At 45.1% G+C, this 22,595-nt stretch overlaps 1 protein-coding gene across 5 annotated transcripts in view; it reads right to left on the bottom strand.

Annotated features, from left to right (window-relative positions):
• Positions 1-829: 829 nt before the first annotated feature.
• The window catches only part of synrg (synergin, gamma), a gene marked incomplete at its 5' end in the record, with an annotated part of 48,751 nt that continues 26,985 nt past the window's right edge, over positions 830-22,595 (bottom strand). For 4 of the 5 annotated variants that reach the window (XM_080459345.1, XM_080459348.1, XM_080459346.1 and 1 more), the window contains 8 exons: positions 830-1,754; positions 9,980-10,018; positions 10,207-10,317; positions 12,326-12,474; positions 16,013-16,109; positions 16,544-16,597; positions 16,764-16,927; positions 18,552-19,079. In XM_080459345.1, coding sequence (XP_080315471.1) covers positions 1,623-1,754; positions 9,980-10,018; positions 10,207-10,317; positions 12,326-12,474; positions 16,013-16,109; positions 16,544-16,597; positions 16,764-16,927; positions 18,552-19,079 — 1,274 coding nt within the window. In that variant the 3' untranslated portion in view covers positions 830-1,622. The remainder of the gene's footprint in view (positions 1,755-9,979; positions 10,019-10,206; positions 10,318-12,325; positions 12,475-16,012; positions 16,110-16,543; positions 16,598-16,763; positions 16,928-18,551; positions 19,080-22,595) is intronic. The other variant, XM_080459347.1, reaches the window with a different exon arrangement.

Here is a 22,595-nt window from a genome sequence, read left to right as displayed (position 1 = left end):
GTTGTATGGTTGGATGTATCGGTTGTATCGTTGGATGTATGGTTGGATGTATGGTTGGTTGTATGGTTGGTTGTATGGTTGGATGTGTGCTTGGATGTATGGTTGGATGTGCGCTTGGATGTATGGTTGGATGTATGGTTGGATGTGTGGTTGGTTGTATGGTTGGATGTGTGGTTGGATGTAGGGTTTGTTGTATGGTTGGATGTATGGTTGGATGTATGGTTGGTTGTATGGTTGGATGTATGGTTGGATGTGTGGTTGGATGTATGGTTGGATGTATGGTTGTATGCATGGTTGGATGTATTGCTGCACACCAAGTTGTTTGCAGTCTCAGCTCAGCTGTTCCAATAGAGATGAACTGGATCAATCAGTGACTGATGAGCAGATCAGTCCTGAGACTGAAGCGCGCTGCTGCTGCCGCCGCACTGCTGCTGCCGCCGCCGCACTGCTGCCGCCGCCGCACTGCTGCTGCCGCCGCCGCCGCTCACGGTTCTTCTATGAAGTACTTTTAAAGCTTCCTGAGGTTCACGGCCCCGGTTAGCTCAGTTGGTAGAGCATGAGACTCACAATCTCAGGGTAGAGGGTTCGTGTCCCACACCGGGTGCCACCTCCTGTGGGCTCACCACCTGCAGGAAGGTTCTTAATCAGGTGCTAAGTGATCTCAGACTGTCACCCCCGCGACCCGGAAACGGATAAGTGGAAGAAAATGGATGGATGAGGTTCACGACGTCGCAGTCTTTAATTTAGTGATGAAGCTGCTTGGCGATGAAAAGGTGAACTGAAAGAATCTTTACCTTTTAAATGAAAGTAACACAATGAACCACGGAGCTCTAAACACTCATTTATTTACATTAACTTCACATTGCAGTTGGTGAAAAGTACAAAGCCACAGCAGGACACTGTAATATACAGAAAACACTGCAGTTTCAGTTCAGAAATAACTTCATCCACACCTTCAGCTCAGCAAACAACACAGGTACAGAAAAACACAACCGCTCACACGGTTCCCTTCAAATCCATCAATCGCCTCTAAACACCAATAAAATACGATTTTAAATACCCAGAGGAGCGAAAGTTTCCTTCACACAGTGCAAAGTACACATTCAAAGCAGTTCATTCAACGAGAGAGAGAGAGAGAGAGAGAGAGAGAGAGAGAGAGAGAGAGAGAGAGAGAGAGAGAGATAAAAACCTCCACAGCCTCAGGTTCAAACACGATTCAAGTACAATAGTGGATTAGCATGTCAACAAACGGACGTATAAATAGAGTTCAAACAGAAGCAAAGCCACAAGGCGCGGCGGGGGAGGGGAGGGGGGGGGCGGCGAGGGTTCCAGACGTCCTCTGCCAGTGTCTTTAATTATATTGCACAGATAATAAATAGGACTCAGTTACTCGTGATGATTAAGTAACACTGACTTACTTCTGCAGTGGGAATCAGTAGAAAATTCATTCATGAAATGCAGGTTAAGTAGGAAGAGTCAAACATGGCCTCCGCAGCGGACCTGCAGGTTAGAAGTGATAAACAATAACAAGACGGGAGTTTTCTTCAGAGAGCAGACAGACGGAGGGTGGAGGGTGGAGGGTGGAGGGTGGAGGGAGGAGGGCTGCTGTCCCTCCCAGCGGCTCACAGCAGGTCAGGCAGGATGAGTCCTGGAGGTTTGGGCTCCACACAGTTGATCCAGAAGTTGGCACAGCTGGCGTGGTACTGGTGGCCGCCGTACAGCAGCTTGAAGTTGTCCGTCTCCGAGTTGAAGGCCTGGTGGAGCCACACACACACACACACACACACACACACACACACACACACACACACACACACACACACACACACACACACACACACACACACACACACACACACACACACACACACACACACACACACACACACACACACACACACACACACACACACACACACTTTGAGCTGCTGAAGCGTCAGGGGTCTGTACTACGACGCTGGATTTTCTCTTATCGAGATAACTTCAAGGATTAACTCAGGTTTTCTGTACTACGAAGCTCACTCACTTCTCACCAGGATAAATCACCTGGTAACTGACGCTGAATGTCTACCCTGCTCCGGAGCAGGTTATGTTCTGGATAAGAGGTCAAAGCTCCGCCTCCTGACCAATCAGATCTCCTGGAAAATGACCCACCCATTCCTAAATGATGCTGATTGGTGCTCAGGTTCAGCGCTGAGGTGCAGAGATGAGAAATTAATTTAGATCTTTTTGACATAATAAAATAAATCCTTATCTCTGAGGCTTTGAAGGAGGTTTTTGTTCTTGACTTGTTCCAAGTCTGTTTATCTGTAATAATGAGGTTCATGATCACACCTGACAGAACTGCAGAAACATGAATTTATGGAACCAGAACTACTCGTGTCGTCGCGGTGATGAATTAATATTCCAACATAAAACACAAGAGAAACTCAGCCTCAAAACAACTGAATGGAAAATCTAAAGTAAAAGAAGATCAGTGAGGAAGTTCAGCCCGACACGTTTCTGCTGGAATAAAGAGAAATTTATTGATCCGCAGACGTCTGTTTATATGGCTGATAAATTAATATGTTATATGTTTTAATTCTTCATAATCTCAGAGAATAATTGATCCTTCAGTAATCCCTCTGATTGGACAAAACATCACAGTGACGCCAAACACTTGCAGAAACTCCCACTCTAATGTCACACAGGAAGCTTAGGCCCCGCCCACACAAGGAAAAAATGATCCCATCTTTTTTTCCCACAGATGATTGTCCTCACAGCCGAGCCGGGAATTTAGAATTTCCCTATTCTGGGACCCGGGTTCAAAAAAACAGGTGCCATTGGTTGTTTTTGTAACAAATCATCTCCCACATCAATACATCAATGAGCCTTGGCCACCCATCACCCTGTCACACCATCACCCTGTCACACCATCACCCTGTCACACCATCACCCTGTCACACCATCACCCTGTCACAGCTTCACCCTGTCACAGCTTCACCCTGTCACACCATCACCCTGTCACAGCTTCACCCTGTCACAGCTTCACCCTGTCACACCATCACCCTGTCACAGCTTCACCCTGTCACACCATCACTCTGTCTGTTTATTAGTTAGCTTGATAAATCTCCTCCACTGCCAGCAGGCATCAGAAAGAGACGTTTTAATGTTATGGCTGATCACAATATGATAACAGTCAAAACAACGCAGGCTCATTTCAAACAGGAAATATGAAGACATTCAAGCAAACGCCACAATAATGAGTATAATTTATTTAAAGTTCTGCACACAGCAGCCTCTTACACCGTTTGAAACGATGTTCATTTAGACTATGATTCAGTTTTTTCAGACCCGAGTTGTGGTGCAGAGTTCAGCTCTCACGTCGGTGACCACGAGGTGAATTCTAGCCAAGATAAGGACGTCGATACTCCGAGCTCTGGAGGACGAAGACGGCTACAGGCAGAAACTGGAGTTATTTACATATGGAACGATCTGCCAGAGCAGAGAAACACGGGTTGCAGGAAAGCCTCTGACAGCAAGACGCTTCCACCTCCAGGACTGTTGTGTTGTGAGCGGCGTGCCGGGAACACTCTGGCTGATTGTTTACAAAGAGTCCAAATAAACATAAAGCGGCGGGTTTGAAGTTGAACGACTGATCCGACACGTGGCGGCGCGGCGAGGCGACGCGGCGAGGCGACGCGGCGAGGCGACGCGGCGAGGCGACGCGGCGAGGCGACGCGGCGAGGCGACGCGGCGAGGCGACGCGGCGAGGCGACGCGGCGAGGCGACGCGGCGAGGCGACGCGGCGAGGCGACGCGGCGAGGCGACGCAGCGAGGCGGCTTTACAGGCGAACTGCAGGAGGCAGTCTGGATGTTTCTGTCTGCGCATGGATGGATGGATGGATGGATGGATGGATGGATGGATGGATGGATGGATGGATGGATGGATACTACTGCTGCACTACATTCAGAAGGCCTGGGATGATGCCAAGGTGTCTCTTTACGGTCTGGTTGCTGCTTCCACATGCATTTGTCTCAGAGTTTTAATGTAAAAATGAAAGGATGAAGCTCTGTGTGACGCTGGAGTTATCGTCCATCAGGCATGATGATTTATCTCAATCAGCTCGTCACAGCGTGAAGACCTGAAGACATGCTTGGCTCACCTGCGTGTCCAAAACAAATAAAACCATGTCTGCAGGTTTTCATGGAGATTTTAAAGGAGATTTCCAGAAAATTCAGAGGAAAAAAAACCTAAAAACGCAGGTGGAGCTGCAACAGCAAAAAGATTATTTCTAGAATATAAATTGTTTGTAATCTATAGTGAATGATTTTAGGTGTTTCATCTTCTCTGCCTCCTCTATATTATCTGCAGGTCTTGGTAAAATGTTTATTTCTGCGACGAGCCAGCGGGTTTTGGGGTAACGACTGTTCGCTCTCCCAACTAAAAAAATGTGTGCAGGAGATCTATCAGGCAATGAACTGCGTACACTGAGAAGATAAAGCGCAGCAGCGGTATTCCATGCTTCACGTGCAACAATTTCCTTTGATTCAAAACGTTTCATTGACAAGTGAAGGGCAGCGCGTGGCCTGCAGACCGTCGGGTGAGTTTTATAAATCAAATGATCAGAAAACACTGTCACACGGTCTTCTGATCAAAATCTCATTATCAAGTCATCGTGTTACACGTTGATATAGTTTATTTAACATTTCTACGTTGGATGGTTTGATCCACTTGTCCAGACCAGGAATGGCGACTTGTCCAACGTTCAACATACGTTGACTTGTTCAAAAGAAGTTGACAGTTTAACAACTAGCATCAGGTTTCACCCATTCCTAACTCCACAAGCGAATGAGCATCACTTCATTTATTCTGTTAGAGAGACGAAGAGAGCAACCATCCCCTCAGCCAAACTTTCTCATGTCATTTACATTACAACGGGCCGACGCCATGACGGCGTGCGCCGTCATGCCAGTTTCCGCTGCATCGCCGCGCGTGCAATCAGGAGACGCTAATGTGTTTGATGTGCAGTTTAGGAGTTTGCATCCCCGGTGAAATAACGGAGCCGAAGCCGGAGAGGAATGAGTCATGTGCAGTGAATCACAGCCTCCCACACAGCAGAAGGAGACGCATGCAGAACGCAGGAGAGGAAGAAAAACAAGACAACCTGAAACACCACAGCACACCATCAAGTCAAAACATCTTCCCCTGCCTGAATGCAGCTCGGCTGGATGAACGGCCGAACCACTGCCAGAGCCGGAGCGAGTGAATGCACAATGAAAGGGCGGTCACTCCTGTCGCCGGCTCTGAGTGGATGGAGCCTCTCAGACGGCGGCGGCGGCAGTAACTCTACCCCACAACGACAATGAGTGTATTCATGCTCTCCAGCTGGGCTCGTCAGATAAAACTCCACTAATTCACCTGACCTTTGCGGCTCCACGTAAAGGTCAGGGATTCAACGGTCCTGCTCCTCTCACGTTTTCATCAGAATGAAAGAGGCCCAGTTACCTTGAACCCGACTCACAGGGCGGCACGTTGGGGCGAAGCTAAGAGGACGAGGAAACATTCTGACCAGGAGGATCCTCGGGGGAAATCACACTTTTCCATCGGTGGTTTCACTCTTGTATGCAAACAGCAGCAGATCGGAGAGCAGGTAATGTTGTAGTTGAAAGATAAATTCTGGGTCGCAGGTGAAAACAAGCTGCTGTTAACAGCCACCGCGCCTCATCTGTGAGTCCATTAAGATCTCAGTTAACATTTCCCAGGATCCCTTCAATGCCTCCTGCAGACGGAGGGATTTCATCAATCTGATTAGTCTATCGAGGTGCGACATGAAGCCCGTCGTCTGACTGCACACTGCCAAGATGGAAGGAGTTCTACTGTGGTCATTCTCTGTGGAGTTTGCATGTTTTCTGTGTACTCTGGTTTCCTTTCAGTCCAAAAACAGAGAAAGTTGGTGTGGTTTGTCTCTGTGTTTGTCTGAGGGTTACTCTGCCTTCACCCTGAGCATGAAGAAGCTGAAGCAGAAGCATCCGGCTGTTTGATTTGAATTCAGATGTCGTCATCAGACGTGGCTTTTTACTGGCACCGTGTGTAAGACTTATTCATCTATGTTATTCTAACATATAGATGGAACTATAAATGTAGAGTTTCAGTCTTATAGCCGCAGCTTCTGCTAAATATATAACTTCTTTCTACAATGCAAAAATGTTTGTTTTTGGAAAGACTAACTGTTATGTATTCAGTCTTTGTAGAGTACAGTATGTTGAGAACAATTAAATCACAAACACTTGGAGACGAAGCATAAAACACATCTGGAAAAAAATCTTTGTGAAAATGTGTATGAAGTAAGATGGATCCATTATTAAAAAAAGTATTGTTAGTTTCATCCCTGCTCTGATCTTAATTATTATATTTTATTAAAATGTTTCTCTTGTCATTGAAAGAACTAAAGTAGATGGGAACTATTTAAATTATGGGCTGGCTGGCCATTTATAATTTATGCAGAAATTGTCAGAAGCTGCAAATTATTGTTAAAACGTCTTTCCTGCTACTGTCTATAGAAAACGTCTTCAGTTCCTCTCGGCTGCAAATGTTGATTCATCTGTGGATTATTTCCTCACATAAAAGAGTCGTTGAGTCTTTAACAGAAACAAACCCTGCTGGTTTGACCAATATAAAGTTAAAGATTGTTATTGTCCCCATGTACTATAGAAGGACTGACAATAATTCTATTAATAGAAAATGTACAGAAGGAAAGCAGCTGATTGACTGACTGATGAATAATGGCTGCCAGATTCATAGATTCATATCCAGCTGAAATCCTCTGTTCAAGGTGAAACGGAAATAATTTATGTTCTTCTCCTTCAATCCCAGAGACGTTGTTTCTACTCTCTGACATTAGTCATTTTCTTTATCCTGAATTTAAAAAAAACCCCAATATATATACAATAAAAATAACAAGATTCACACAGGGAAACACTCCGAGAGCTTCTTTAAACGGCTGCCGAGGACTTCATAATAAATCTAAATCCTTGAGGCACTTCAGAATCCTGCATTAATATAAATAGCCCGAAAAGCTAAATTATTCAAGTTAAACTCCTTTCCTCTGCCTCTCCATGTAATTACCTAAATTAGCATTTATCGTTAAGCGGAGGAGCATCATTAGCTGGAAAGCGTCACTCTGGGATGAACTTAGAAACTGTCGTCGCTGCTTTTGAGCGACAAAGTGAGAATATAAAGCTGCGGGCGGCGTCTGGGAGTTTCAGTCCGACACAACCGAGGTGAGACAGACTCCACGTGGGGACGGTTCGTGATTCTGTCTTGGCTCCGACTGCCAACACAAAATGGGACATCAAATATTTACAGGATCTTTGGAAAGATTAAAATTCAAAGCACGAAGCGAAGGGGAGCCGAGTGCCTCGTCTGCTGCTGTCAAGTGGGGTTTTTTCCACATTTCTTCGGCGCCACATCAACATCCCCACCCCTCTGTACCTCTGGATGGGAAACAAATCGGCAGCTCTTCACGACGGGACAATGCAACAATCAGTGGCGTCTGCAGCCACCGAAGCTCTTCTTTCACTCCATTATACTCGAGGGGGGTGTGGGGGTGTGGGGGGTGGGGGTGTGGGGGGCTGTTTTCCACTCCGCCTTTAAGCAATCTTACTAGTGTGGCTCTGCCAAAAATGTAATTAAAAGATGAGTAATTAATCTCATGCTAGTGGCACAGAGACAAAATAAAACATTAATTTCAGTGTGTGTGTGTGTGTGTGTGTGTGTGTGTGTGTGTGTGTGTGTGTGTAGGTCTATTATCCACCTTACTCCCTGCTTATGACTAATGTGTCAGCCACATCTGCTCGCAGCCTTGATGCCTCTCAGTCAGCCGGACGGATCTTTCCTGAACAATCCGTCTGGCTGTGGCAGAGCAAGCAGAGGGAAGGAGAGGAGTCCGGCCCTCGAACCACCATGACGGAGAACAGCCACCACAGGCAAAGCAGGGCGGCGTGTTGCGGTCAGCCCAGTTACCAGAAGCACCGGAGGTTGTTAAGAGGAAAAAGTGGTGAGGTGAGCTGGTACTTTGAGATGGCGTGACAGAAAAGGAAATGAAGCCTTCCCCAGGACTAAGCAGCGACACCAGCCAGTGACCCCCCCATGACCCAGAAGAACCAATCCAAGAGTGAGAATACTCACCCCTTGGGGGCCAAAGTGACGACTCTCCTCTCTCTCACTTATTTCAGGAGTCTGACAGTTGGACAGTTTTAGATATATATATGGATATAAACTCTAATAGCCACCTGCTAAACCCCGCCCCCAAACAATGACGGTCCAATCACAGCTCAGGAGCGGTTGCTAGGTGCTGCTGTGTTTTTTTATACGACTGACATGAGACGATTAGAGAGTTCCCACTGTGCTGAAATCAACTAGTAACACGTTTTTCTGTTGTTTCTGCCGTATGCGATGAAGCAGGTGTCAAATTACAAAGACTCAACGATTCATGTTGGTCCCTGGAGCCATGATTGTGCATCAGGACGAAGCCGTGTTTTCTTTCAGACAACTTACAGACAGAAAATATTAAAAGTTTTGGAAATGAAAGTGAAAATTTCTTTCAGCGAAAAACTAAAATATATATTTTTTTAAATCTCTAAATCTTTAGATCATCTTGGAGTTGCATTAGCAGACATCAGAGTGCTAAACAGTGTTTAGGTGGGTGAACATGAGCAGCTCCAACAGGCCGCTGGATGTTTAGACATGAAAGCTGCTTGTTGAAAGTACAAATATGAAAAGCAGCAGTCAGATCTTCCATGTTTTCTCATCAAACAGTCTGAGGAGTAGGAACCACTTCATCTTTTTACCTGCAGGGCTTCGGAGCTTTTTATGGATTTATTTTTTTAATCATATGAATCATGAACTCAACAGTCGTAAAGGTGCTTTCTGGGACGTCAGTTTGAGGAGATTTTATTACGCCGACGTTCATCAAATGTTTATTCATCAGTCGTTTGACTGACGGCGGTCCTGAGGGGGAAAGTAACGCGCACTCTGGTCCCTGTGTGTGTGTGTGTGTGTGTGTGTGTGTGTGTGTGTGTGTGTGTGTGTGTGTGTGTGTGTGTGTGTGTGTGTGTGTGTGTGTGTGTGTGTGTGTGTGTGTGTGTCCTCAATACTTGGTCACATCACCAGTGAATGACAGAAACACTCGTAAGTGACTCACTTTGGCTTCTCTTTTGAAAACTAGGGAAAAAGTAAAAGGCTGTACAAAAAGTATATGTTTGATAAAATATAAAGTGATGAAGATCGTTAAGTCCGTTTGATTTTACTTGAAGATATTGTAAACAAAGTTTAACGTCTTTTCCATTATTTGAGATGTAGTTAAATGACTTTCCCCTCCTTTCATTTTTAATCAAAATTAATGATTTCATAAATTTCTTTTGTTAATTTATTTTCCAAATTCCGACATTTTTATCCCTAGTTTCTGTTTTTCTGAATACTCTGGCTGTCAGACTGAGGGTTTTCAGGTCTATTTAACAGCGTGAGCAGCTTCGTCTTGTCCGTCTTTCAGCGAACTGAAGAAGACGTCACAGTGAAGTGGACCAGAGAGAGTTTTTCGCCACAGCTTCTTCACTTTCACTCGTGCAGACGGATCAAAAACTCTCCAGCTCGTGTTGTGTTTCATTCATCTCGTTTGCTGGGAGCCGAAGATTCATTTTCTCGATGGAAAACACCTGAGAACTACAATAAATAAACGGTTGCAGGGGCACAGAAGGGGTTGTTCAGATTATATCTGTCGATTTTTCCAGGTTTTTTTCTTTCTTTTATATTTCATGATGAGTTCAGGCCCTGGACTGTTCGAGGAGGCCCTGTCAGAGAGGAGCAGTGGATCGAAGTCGATCCCGTCACTTTGGCCCCCTGCAGGGCTCATCTGTGAGAGGACAATCAGCACCCGACACCCCCGGTGGGAGAGAGCCAGTGAAATTAGTTCAAAACGACAGGTTGAGTGTCTCATACTCGTTTAAACAGACGTCCGATTTTGCTTTCTTCTTTTTTCTGCAAGAACGTTTCAAAGTCAGAGGAACGTCAGTTGTTATCCGCTGCGGACGAGGCACAACAACAAGCAAACACCTCATCTGAAAACATTAATGCAAGAGTGTGTGTGTGTGTGTGTGTGTGTGTGTGTGTGTGTGTGTGTGTGTGTGTGTGTGTGTGTGTGTGTGTGTGTGTGTGTGTGTGCCAACCTTGCTGCGAGCGTCGACGTTGAGCAGACAAACCCCGCACGCCAGCTCCTTGGCGTTCTTGATGCCGTGCCTCAGAATGCAGGAGGAGAAATCCAGGGAGCTCTCGTCAGGCTGCACAGAGACAAATGGACGTATTTCTATTCTTATGTCACGGCAGCACAAAACCAGCCTGCTTACAGTAAACACCTCAAAGCATCATCAACTTTTAATAAAAACCCGACGCGGCTTGCAGAAGGAAAACAAATAATGTCCGTGTTCACGTGGTTCTACCTCCATCTACAAAACGACGCTTCCTGCCTCCGTTTTAACTCGCTGCTTCTAGTTTCAGCCGCGCTACTCGAGACGCCATCGCGGACGAGGACAGTCCTCCTCCTCTTCCTCGACTTGGTTTGTGTTTTACAGACACTGGCAGACAGCTGGGTAAATAAATCCATACAGTCCAAACACCAGGTCCGCCAGCAGACTCCAGCTACTTCGCCTCCGAATCAATGAATGATTGATTTCAACCTAATGGGCCGACGATAGCGGATCCACTAACGCTTCATCACGTTATTGGCACGACGTGCACAGTGGATCCACCTTCACTGCTCTGTCGTCACGTGGATTTGTGTCAACACAACCACCACAGCATGTCTGGACGGTGGCAGGAGGAGTGTAGCGGTTAGCACTCGCAGCTCACAGCAAGCGAGTCCCCGGTTCGAGTCCGGGTCGGGCTTGGTGAGAGACTGTCCGTGGAGTTTGCATCTGAAGGTGAATAACATGGACCGTTTCTTCAACGTAACACCTGTTAGAGGGTTTGTGGAGATATCATGCACTAAATGGACACGGATTTCTGTGAAGATGAACAGATAGATGAAGAGCAAAGCTATTTCTGGACAGGAGTTCTAACTTTTTACCGATAACATCATAGATTAATGACGACACACGACATGAGGGGTCGGACTGGAGGACGTTAGAAGCTGCAGGTACGTATAAAACCTTGATTTTGACAGAGAATAAACCGCGACGGCTAAACAGCTCGTTCACCTTCAACTAACAGGGTCATGTAATAAATAAATATCTCCTGAATAGAAACAGGCAACAACAACAAAGAAAAAGAATGAATCAATCAAAAATCCTCAAATGACCGGTTTGCAGAAATATAAAAACAGTATGTGTGTGTGTGTGTGTGTGTGTGTGTGTGTGTGTGTGTGTGTGTGTGTGTGTGTGTGTGTGTGTGTGTGTGTGTGTGTGTGTGTGTGTGTGTGTGTGTGTGTGTGTGTCCACAAAACTGTAACCCTGGACGTCTCCTCCACAACTGATTTTTTTCATTATTACTTTGAAGGATTTCAAAGTATTTTTGACACAAAAACATGCTAGTATATAAAGGTCGACTATATCGTGCATCTTTAGGTCTTTGATACGGCAAACAGAGGATTTGTTGGAGTGTAATAATAATAATCAGCTTTATTTATTTATTCTCTATCATTTATAGTCTATTGACCTCTTGAAGAAAAAAAGAATAGGATCAATGTTTATAATTATGTCCCCATATTTCCACACCATAACCCAGACATGGAGGAATGAGGGAGTTTTATAATAAGTTGAGTGAATTTTGATCTAATACTGATCTTTCCGAATATTTATACTGAAATATTCTTTGCTAATTTTGACTTCAGGATATTTATACGTGGCTCCATCTGATCTTTTCTTGAAAAAATATTCCTAAATATTTATTCACATGCATTTGTTCAATTTCTTTACTATTTAGAGAATGGTAAACAAAGCCATATGATACTATATTAATAATATATGGACGTATACTAGCTATATGAAAAATATATAAAATATCCATTAGAAATAACCAGAAGTAAAAGTACATTGTACAGGATTTATTTTCCCAACGAAATTCTGAAATCTCATCGGTGGACGAGTCGTCCTACAATCGTGTGTCTTACTACAGTGAACAAACTCCAATCTTTCCTCATTCCATAATTCTGCTACCAACTCTTCGCTACTACACACTCTCACAGCTCTCGTGGCGGCCATGCCCGGACGGCTCACGGTGACTTTGTCAGGGAAAGGAGACATTTTAAAATCAGTGTGTTTCGGTTCACAGGGATGCGTCGGTGTGTCTTACGGCGAGCTTGGCCAGCGACATGAAGCCGATGAGGTTGTTCCACACGCGGCTGATGTCCTTCAGCAGCTGCTGCAGCTTCTCGGAGCACACGGCCGTGGCTTTGATTCCCAGCTCCACGCGCCTGGTGACGCGGTACACCTCCACCACACCTGAGAGACAACAAGAGCAGACGTTATACAAACACACTGTCGACACACACAACGCCTCGCGCCTCATTAAAGGCAGAGAAATACAATGAGGGAGCAGGACTTTGTCAGACCAGGCGGAGATAAGCCAGCATTCCCGTCCCTCAGAGGGTGTCAGGCCACACACAGGCTGCTTTAATAGGCTCCCGCCGCCACTTTACAGTCCTGGGGCCTCATTAATCACTGTCCATCCATCCATCTATCCATTTTCTTCCGCTTATCCGGAGCCGGGTCGCGGAGGGAGTAGTCTAAGCAAGGAAGCCCAGACTTCCTTCGCCCCAGACACTTCCTCCAGCTCTTCCGGTGGAACCCCAAGGCGTTCCCAGGCCAGCCGAGAGACATAGTCTCTCCAGCGTGTCCTAGGTCTGCCCCTAGGCCTCCTACCGGAGGGACATGCCCGGAACACCTCCCGAGGGAGGCGTCCGGGGGGCATCCCAAACAGATGCCCGAGCCTCAGCTGGCTCCTCTGGATGTGGAGGAGCAGCGGCTCTACTCCGGGCTCCTCCCTGGTGACTGAGCTCCTCATCCTATCTCTAAGGGTGCGCCCAGCCACCCTACGGAGGAAACTCATTTCAGCCGCTTGTATCCGGGATCTCGTTCTTTTGGTCATGACCCAAAGCTCATGACCATAGGTGAGGGTAGGAACGAAGATCGACTGGTAAATCGAGAGCCTCGCCTTTGGGCTGAGCTCCTTCTTCACCACGACGGACCGATACAGCGACTGCATAACTGCAGATGCTGCACCGATCCGCCTGTCGATCTCACGCTCCATCTTCCCCCCCACTCGTGAACAAGACCCCCAGATACTTGAACTCCTCCACTTGGGACAAGGGCTCTCCACCGACCTGAAGGGGGCAAGCCACCTTTTTCCGGTCGAGAACCATGGCCTCGGATTTATCCCAGTTGCGTCACACTCGGCTGCAAACCGCACCAGCGCACGCTGAAGGTCCAGGTTTGATGAAGCCACATCGTCTGCAAAAAGCAGAGACGAGATCCTGTGGTCCCCAAACCGGACCCCCTCCGGTCCCTGGCTGTGCCTAGAAATTCTGTCCATAAAAGTTATGAACAGAACCGGTGACAAAGGACAGCCCTGCCGGAGGCCAACGGGCACAGGTCCGACTTATTGCCGCCAAACTCCTGCTCCGGGCGTACAGGGACAGGACAGCCCTTAGCAAAGGACCCCGGACTCCATACTCCCGGAGCACCCCCCACAGGACGTCCCGAGGGACACGGTCGAACGCCTTCTCCAGGTCCACAAAACACATGTGGACTGATTGAGCGAACTCCCATGAACCCTCGAGCACCCGGTGGAGAGTATAGAGCTGGTCCAGTGTTCCGCGACCTGGACGAAAACCGCATTGTTCCTCTTGGATCCGAGGTTCGACTAGATCACTGTGTTTTTTGTAATTCTTCAAACTGTCTTGTGCACCGGCAGTGCACTGGTTAGCACTGTCTCCGAACAACAGAAAGATTTAAGCCGAGTTCTGAAGCAAAGGAGCTCGTCTCTGAGTTTGCATGTTCTCCCTGTGTAGATTTACTAACGATCCAAAGACGTGCTAGTTAGGGTAACTGGTGACACTGAACTGTCCAGAGCAGTACGAGTGTGATTGTCAGTTTCTCCTCAACCAATGTCAGTAAGCACGAATGTAAAACAGCTGATCCATGAGCATTACATTTCATTTAACGTTGCATTTTCTTTAATCTACATTATTACAGTCTCTAAGTTTTTTTGCTTCTCAGCTTCTCATCATGAATTTCATTTTGCTGATATTCATAACTTGGATAAAAAGATTTAGGGATATTTTTTGAATTCGAGCAGCGGCATCAAACTCAATTAGTTCAGTCTTGACAAATGGCCAAATTTAATCTTAATAGGGCCAGATCAGTGAAATAAGAACAATAACTCAGATGTCTTAAGTCTATCCTGAGAAAATTCGGATTGAATGTACTTTTTTGGTGACAAACCTTTTGAAGAAAACAAGAGTTTAGTGTGATATCCAAGCAGCTGCTCTTTATAAAGCTTTGATGCTACTGGCAGTTTACTATTATGATGTAACTAAGTTGTACATCATCACAGACTTTTCAATTATCAGCTTTGCTGCTGCTTCAGAACAGAAGCAACTTTCACTGAAAGCTGTTTTATTTTGTGGCGGTTTTCTTTGCAGTTCAGTTTGGGCCAACGGGTCACATGTTTGACACTCCTGCTTTAAAGCGTGTTTATTTCAGAGGTAATCCTTATAGATCTAAAAATAAATAAATAAATGTCCGTGTGAGGAAGACGTTGATACAGTGCAGCTCTTAAGAAGAGCTCGAGTTCATAAACTCACTCTGGTCAACAGAAGCTGATCTCAGAGTAAAAACACATTTCAGCCCCCCCCCCCCCCCCCCACCGTATCACTCCCTTTCTTTTCTGCCCCACGTTCCATGAACAGTTTAAGCATTTCACTTTGCCGTGAGTTGTCAAGACATTGGATTTCTACTTTCTGTCTGACGGATGCAGACTTATAACAGATTGGTTTTTTTTTTTTTAAGCAAAAACTTAAAAAAAAAAAAAAAGAGCCTCAGTGACCTCAGATGTTGAAAATCAAACTGTATGTTTCATAATTTAACATTCTTTCTGTAAAGCTCATTTTCTGTGTCCATATTAAATCTTCTGCTTTGCTCTTCTTGTGACACAGTATTAAGAATCTCATGCACCTCTGCAGGCTGTTAAAAAAAAAATCCAGATCAAAATGTCCATCTGCAACATGCACATTCCTAATTTTCAGTGTTTCTTTTTACCAGAAATACATAAATGGAGCTGTCATCTGCTTCCCTGAGCCTTTAGAGCCGATCCTGATGGCGAGCAGGTGATATAGTGCTTACCTCCGTGTCGCTGCGCTAAAATTAATGGCAATACGCATGCAAACACAGCCTTTTTAATGGGAATCTGTGACAATACATGGAAAGTTTAAGGCAGTGCACACTGACTTTGGAACAACCTTCCTGAGCTAAAAAAAAAAGAAAAAAGGCTGTTACATCACTTTTTAAAATCCATTTTCACAGACTTGCTTTAACGTGAGCTTTAATCACCGTCTCCACTGCGTCTGTGTCTCTATTCTTTAATGATCAACTTTCTTTCATTTTAACTTCAAGCAGGCGGTTAGGAAATTAATGTCCGAAAGTCAGCACTTTAACATTAGTATGTTTTATCAAAAGTTTAATCTTCTGCATGTTTCCTTTCATACATTTATGTAATGGAAGAGTGTTTTCTGTTGAAGCTGCCAGTTTTCATGCACCTTTTCTAAGCTGTTCATGCACATGGCTTGATAAATGATGCCGTGTGTGTGTGTGTGTGTGTGTGTGTGTGTGTGTGTGTGTGTGTGTGTGTGTGTGTGTGTGTGTGTGTGTGTGTGTGTGTGTGTGTGTGTGTGTGTGTGTGTGTGTGTGTGTGTGTGTGTGTGTGTGTGTGTGTGTGTGTGTGTGTGTGTGTGTGTGTGTGTGTGTGTGTGTAGCCCCTCACCCAGCAGGTACTCCATGCCCTGAGCGGACTGGATGACCTCGGTGCAGACGGAGGAGCTGCTGATGCCGTTCAGGGTGTTGTTGGCTTTAGTGATGACCTTAATGTGGAAAGACAGGAAGTCATTGTTGTGTCACAAAAACACTTTTCACTCATCCGATCCTCAGACGCACACAAGCAGTCAACCAGCAGTTTGGATTATGTCCCATTCAGAAACTTTAATTAGGATTTGAGGAAGATTTTGCCACTTATTTCAGCAACAAAACATAAAAATCTTTTTTTTTTTTTTGTAAACACTAATAACCTAATATGTGAACAATAACAAAGAGCTGGTTCAGGCTGTTCATTGTGCCTCGTATGAGAGCACTTGAGTATTTAGTGTGACGTGTGTGAGATAAGGAAACTGGCTGGTTGAAGAACATTTCATTGCCTTTTTGCTCATTTTAATTGCTTGACTTCATTTCTATAGTCGCCTCCCGGCGTTAAGCCTCGCCGTGGGATGCAGTCAAACACGGGACACAAATAAACACAAACCTCCAGAGCACTTTCCAGACACCTCTGCCACTCGTATGCGTAGCGCTCGCTCTCCTGCAACAACATGGCAGCAAATCATCTCCAGCCGACACAAAAGGCAAAAACAGAGAGAAACACAGACATTTCTTTCTGGAAGGCGCAGCCTTCCACGGTGCAAAGCATCGTGCCGAACGCGGCGGGTTAATGCCAGCTTGTGATTATGGGGGAGGACTCTCCTCACCTCCACTTCTCCTGTCAGGTCCTTGTACTTGTCCCTGATGACCGGCAAGGCGGGCTTCTCGCTCAGGGTGTTGGATCGATCTCTGAAGGGCTGCTCTGGAGCCGGAGACGGCGGCGAACGCCCGATCTCCTTCTCACCCAAACTGTGACTCCGTTTGTGGGAACCTGAAAGTGGACGGGGGTGAAAACCTGAACCACATGTCTTTAGATCAACTCAAGCAAGTCATACTTGATGGCTCACTTGGAGATATGCTCTTGTTTATTTCCTCTCAATATACTTCCTTTCCGGCAAATTACACCCAGACAAGGACAGCAGGAGTAAATACTTAATTTGTGACAAACAATGATTACACCCAGAACAGGGGCTGAAATATGCAGGGATGAATTATTCATGGGGAATCAAGCCCCCGACTGCATATTCCAGTGGGGCTGGCAGACAGTGGCTGTTTGTGTGGCGGTCACTCACAAAGGTAACACACACACACACACACACACACACACACACACACACACACACACACACACACACACACACACACACACACACACACACACACACACACACACACACACACACACACACACACATACACACACACACACACACACACACACACACACACACACACACACACACACACACACACACACCACCTGCAGAGATGTGCGTCATACTCCCCACCACCACCTCAAAGCCCCACCATGATCACATTACTGCCGGTGAGGCCCCTCTTATTCACGCAAATTAAATCCTGCAGGGGCCGATGAGGCCGGGGGGGGGGGGGGGGTTTCTACCATCATGAATTATTTGGGAAAAGTCGAATCAGCAAACAGCAGATAAAAAAATGAGCAGCCTTTATATGGATGTGCTTAATTTCATTAGTTTCTGCTGGTAGATTCGTGGACCTCTTGTCAATTCATCCTGGCAGTGAGCGCCATTAAGGCAGAGCCATCATCTCAACACCACCATCTAATGTCTGGCAGATTTATTACACATCTGATGGGAGCAGAGAGTGTGTGTGTGTGTGTGTGTGTGTGTGTGTGTGTGTGTGTGTGTGTGTGTGTGTGTGTGTGTGTGTGTGTGTGTGTGTGTGTGTGTGTGTGTGTGTGTGTGTGTGTGTGTGTGTGTGTGTTGGTTGGGGGGGGGGCTTGTAGCTTAGATTGGGTTGTAAGATTTTTGAGTGCCAAAATTCAAATTAGGGGCTCAGCTCATCTGTAGAAAATTAGCTGATTATGATTCCGCTCTTATTTCTCCTTTTTGGACTGAAGCGGTTTCCTGAGGTTTACATGTTCCACACTTGAGCAGAAATATGTGTTTATGTGTGTTTGTGAGTAACGCTACTAATTTAACTCTCCAATTCAGGTTAAAAAGCAAAGCAAAAGTCTTGAGGACGTTTGAATAATTGCTCTTTTTAGAGGTGAAAACTTTGTTTATTCCAACCTGAGGAAGCAGACGGATGAATGTGTTGCTTTTCTAACTCCTTCTCATTTTCACTGGACGTGGTGGCAAATCATCCCTGCTGCTGACCGTGAATCATTACGGTTAATACACTGTCCTCTGTGCTCAACCTCTTGATGACGTCTACAATATCTCTTTTGTCTAAAGATGGACAGAAAACTCCGACGTAACGAGGCCAATATTTTTCTGGAAATTAATTATAAAAGTATCACGTGAATCGAGTGTAAAAATAGCAGAAAAATGCTGAATAATCCAAAACCGAAGACACCTTTCACTCAGCTGATTAATGAGTTAATGAATCTGTCAGTTGTGATCCACACAACAACTCACCTTGAACCGACAGGTCAAAGGTCGCCAGCTCGTTCTTGATCATCTCCTCGCTGGACTTCACTTTGGCCTGCGCGCTGGCTTTCAGGAAGTCAGACTTGCCAAATTTGGGCTTGTCCCCCTGGAAGGCGCCGAAGTCGTCTGAGGCTTCACCCTGGTTCCCCTCCGAGCCCGCCTCGGCGGGAGAGTCCGACTTCTCCGAAACTGTACTCGCAAAGTCTCCAAAGTCGTCCTCGCCGCCGCCCTGGTGACCGGAGCCGAAGTCGGCGAAGGCTTCAAACTTATTGTCGGCAGACGAGCCGTCATCTGTGGGGAAGGAAGAGGCGGTCTTTGCCACGGAGCCGCCTGCGATGTTCTCGCTGCTGCCAGAGGTCGGCTCCTTCCTCTGCATCGGCGCTAAAGATGCTCCGTCCGAGCCCTGCGGCCTCCGGGCCTCGCCGGGCAGACTCTCCTCCCGGTCCGACCAGTCGTAGCTGGCCAAGCTGCTGAGCGCCGACGTCCCAAAGGGGTCAAATTTCATGTCGTCTCCTTCTGCAATGACAAGACAGACATAGCAGAGGTTCCTGTCGTGGTCGGAGGGAGATTAACGAGCCTGCACACGGGAGGCTCAGGTTTTACTGCCACCACGACTGTCGCTGAACTTCACATCTCCTTTTTCCTGACGCTGTTTAAGCTTTGAGAAAAAATACTTTTGAGAACTTTCCAGGGTTATTTTCTCACCTTCCTCCAACTGCATCAAACAGATCTCTTTTTGTGGCAACAGCTTCTGATGTTTGTTTTTATTAGGCTCAAGAGGCTTGCTAGAGCCTGGTATGGAACGACGACCCAAAATGTTATAAAATATAATGTAATAACTGCTCACTAATGTAAAAAGATTTAACAAGAATTTAAATGTGATCTTAATATGTTTATACATTATTTTGTAATGATGACTGGAGAAATTCATTACAGATAATAGAGAAGACTATAAATGACTTGAGCAACAGCAATCCTACTTAAATACCATAAACTGTATTTAGATATAAAAAAAACAAATAGCCTTTTCTCATTCTGTCAGCATTTTCAAGTTCAAGTCCAAACCATAAATCATTGACTCACTTTATGATTTAATAAAATGATTACAATAACAGGGGAAAAATATTTTGCCTGCCCGATAATATTAAACGTTTTGAAGTTTTGGGCTCAGCGTCTTGTTACATTATCAACCAGTTATTACATTTCAGGTTTTATTACATTATACTTTATAACAATTCAAGTCGTGGTTACATTTCGAGTTGTTGTTACGTATCGGGCTCCAACAAGGCTAAAGGTACAATATCTGATCTTTTTCATTAAAATATAATTCTATTGACGGATGCGCCTCGTACTGTATGTATATAGAAGTTAGCGAGCTCAGCCGCTCAGCGTAGCCTGTCAGGTCTTGTAAATGCAGCACCTGGTGTGTCTTCAGTCCAATAATGAGAAAATGTCAGGTAGATTAGAAAACACAACAGAGCCTGGAGCTCTTCGTCATTTCCAAGTCAAGACAAAACAAATGGCTAAATCTCAGTGTCTCACCATCGCTGCCGAATGCACAAGTACTACATATGTTTTACTTCTTGTACCTTTAGAGCAGATTTGTCATTTCAGCCTTTCTGTGGAGGATCTAGTTGAAACTTTCACCCAGGAAACGAGGCTTTGTAGCTTTTATTAAGAGCTGTGACAACAATCGTTGAGAAAAGGCCATTTATGGCATTTTTCAATCTTGTGAGAATCCACGCTTCATTTACTGTTGTCACACTAAATCTTACAATTATCCGTCAACCTGTACAGATATAACAAAAAACCTGAAATAATGTGTTTTAGTCATTTAGTTGAACATCAGATGTGTGCTACAACCCTCTCTCCATATTTTACATTTTAAAAGGTCTCGTATATCAGACAAGGTTCTCATGTCTGCTTCACTCACGAAGCAGGTAAATACGCTGTATAAATACTGTCAAATTACACAATAGGTCATTCCCTGCAGAGATGGGACAAAGCCCCATCTAAATATTGGTGTTTCGAAGTCTGACCTGCTCATAATGTTTGAATAGTTCCTCAAACCTCGACCCATCCCGTGCGCTTTGAGCCAAAAGCTTAAAAAAAAACGTTTTTTCTTCATTTTTGATAAAGTAACATTAGTTGTTGTGTTTCTAGTAATTTAATATGATTGTCTGATTCTATCTGGTCGACCATGTTTAATAGAGCACCTTTGTACTTAAAAGGTTTATAATGGAGGCTGTATTTGTATTTACACAAGTCCAACTAGAAGATATAAAGTAGACTCTGGGCCTAAACACCACCCAGATCTTCAACAGCAGTAAATGTTGAATAAAAATAAATGAAACCCATGACTCACCAAGAACTCTTATCTTGATAGTCTGCGGAGGGTTTTTCAACAATACATCCACAGTGTATTGTTGTAATTAGACAAAACCTTTAGAAAATGAAGCACAGATGGAAAGTTGGAACCCCCCCCCCCAATGTTCATCATAATACCTTTGTAATAATTTCAGACTCATTTTGATGACAACTTGCAGTAAAACACTCCAGAAGAAAGTGTCATATTTTTTAACCCGCCGCTGCAGACGAACGCGAGTTTGAAGGCTGTGAATAAATAAAAGTGTGATGTGTGGGACTTTTTAGGGCGTGGAAACAAATCTTATGGTCCACCTCCAAGTGTACACTTTGAATCTCAGCACATTCATGAAGCCGACAGTAATACCCACCGCCTATATTGAAGTAATTCATCCTCCTTCTCACACCTTCAGCTTTACAAATCATCTTGTTTTGTTTTGATGTGAATCGTGTTTATGCTGCTGAAACTCTCTCTCTTTCTGTGCACAATTCCTCTAGTCTGGCTCCAGGATAACGCCGGCTGCTCTCGGCTCTGACAAACGGCCTCGCTGACAATAATCAGAGTTGATCTCTTTATACTAAATGCAACCTGAAGGGTTCTGTCTCGGGGCGGCCGCCCTAACAACATCAATAAAGGATCTCTGCTGTCACTGTGTCTGCTCCGCTTCTTATTTTGTGGTTTGATCACTTTCTTTATGACGGATACTAAGTGGCAGCTTCACGCCTTGCACACATTTGTCAACGGTCCTGGCGTTCGGGTCGCTCTCGCCCACTCACAAACACAAAACTCCACCTCGTCGGACCCCGTCTTTTTTGCGTGACGGAATTCTCTGATACAAAACAAAAATGAAAAAAAAAGCAATTTGTGAAATTGACAAGGAACTAGGGCTGCGAGCCCGGCGTCATTAAGACCACGTTACGCCTCGCGAAGAATGGAGAGGAGAAAATAAGACGGTACGCGTTTCAGCAATACCAACAGTTATATTTATTACGACAACATGAGTAGAGAGAAAGAGAGAGAGGTCACAAAGTACTGTGAAAGAGGTCTATCATTACAAGAGGTTTGTCAAACTAACACTTGTAAAATTAGGTTCCAGTCATTTAGAATACAAGGGCATGCAGAGTCAGGAGAGTAAAAAGAAGAAAAAACAAACAGCGAGAAGAATTAAAACAAAGGTAATCTGAGGGGATTGAAGCAGAAACCAGAATGAGAAGGCACATTCACAGACTAGAAATAGTATTTCTGGAAGGATAACAAACTTTGTTTTGCTATTAAGATTTGAAGCAGCAGGTGATTTTTTGGGGGGAAAGATTTGAATACAGCACACTTGGAAAGCCAGGTTGAAGAAATCATCCAAAGAAAAGGCAGGAAGCATTAACCCTTTGAGGACCTGAGCGTTTGAAAATTCATCAATGCCTGTTGAATAAACCAGGCATCAGGAGCAGCGAGGAGGTCGCCGCCGTCTTTATACTTTTAGTCAATTGGAGGATAAGATAGAAATGAAAGGGGACGAGATCGTGATGAATTAACCTGCAAGTAATCTCACATGATCTCAACCAAGCTCTCAAAGGGTTAGAGAAAACAAAAGAAGAGGGCCGTCCTTACACCTGATATCAGAGAGGGCCTCAATCACATCCAATCACAGATGCAGGAACAGATTTAAAGAG

This window comes from Lipophrys pholis, assembly GCF_963383615.2.
Source record: "Lipophrys pholis genome assembly, chromosome: 3".
Taxonomy (NCBI): Eukaryota; Metazoa; Chordata; class Actinopteri; order Blenniiformes; family Blenniidae; genus Lipophrys; species Lipophrys pholis.
Note: the sequence above shows the minus strand (reverse complement) of the source record. Positions and strands in the feature narration are given on the sequence as shown.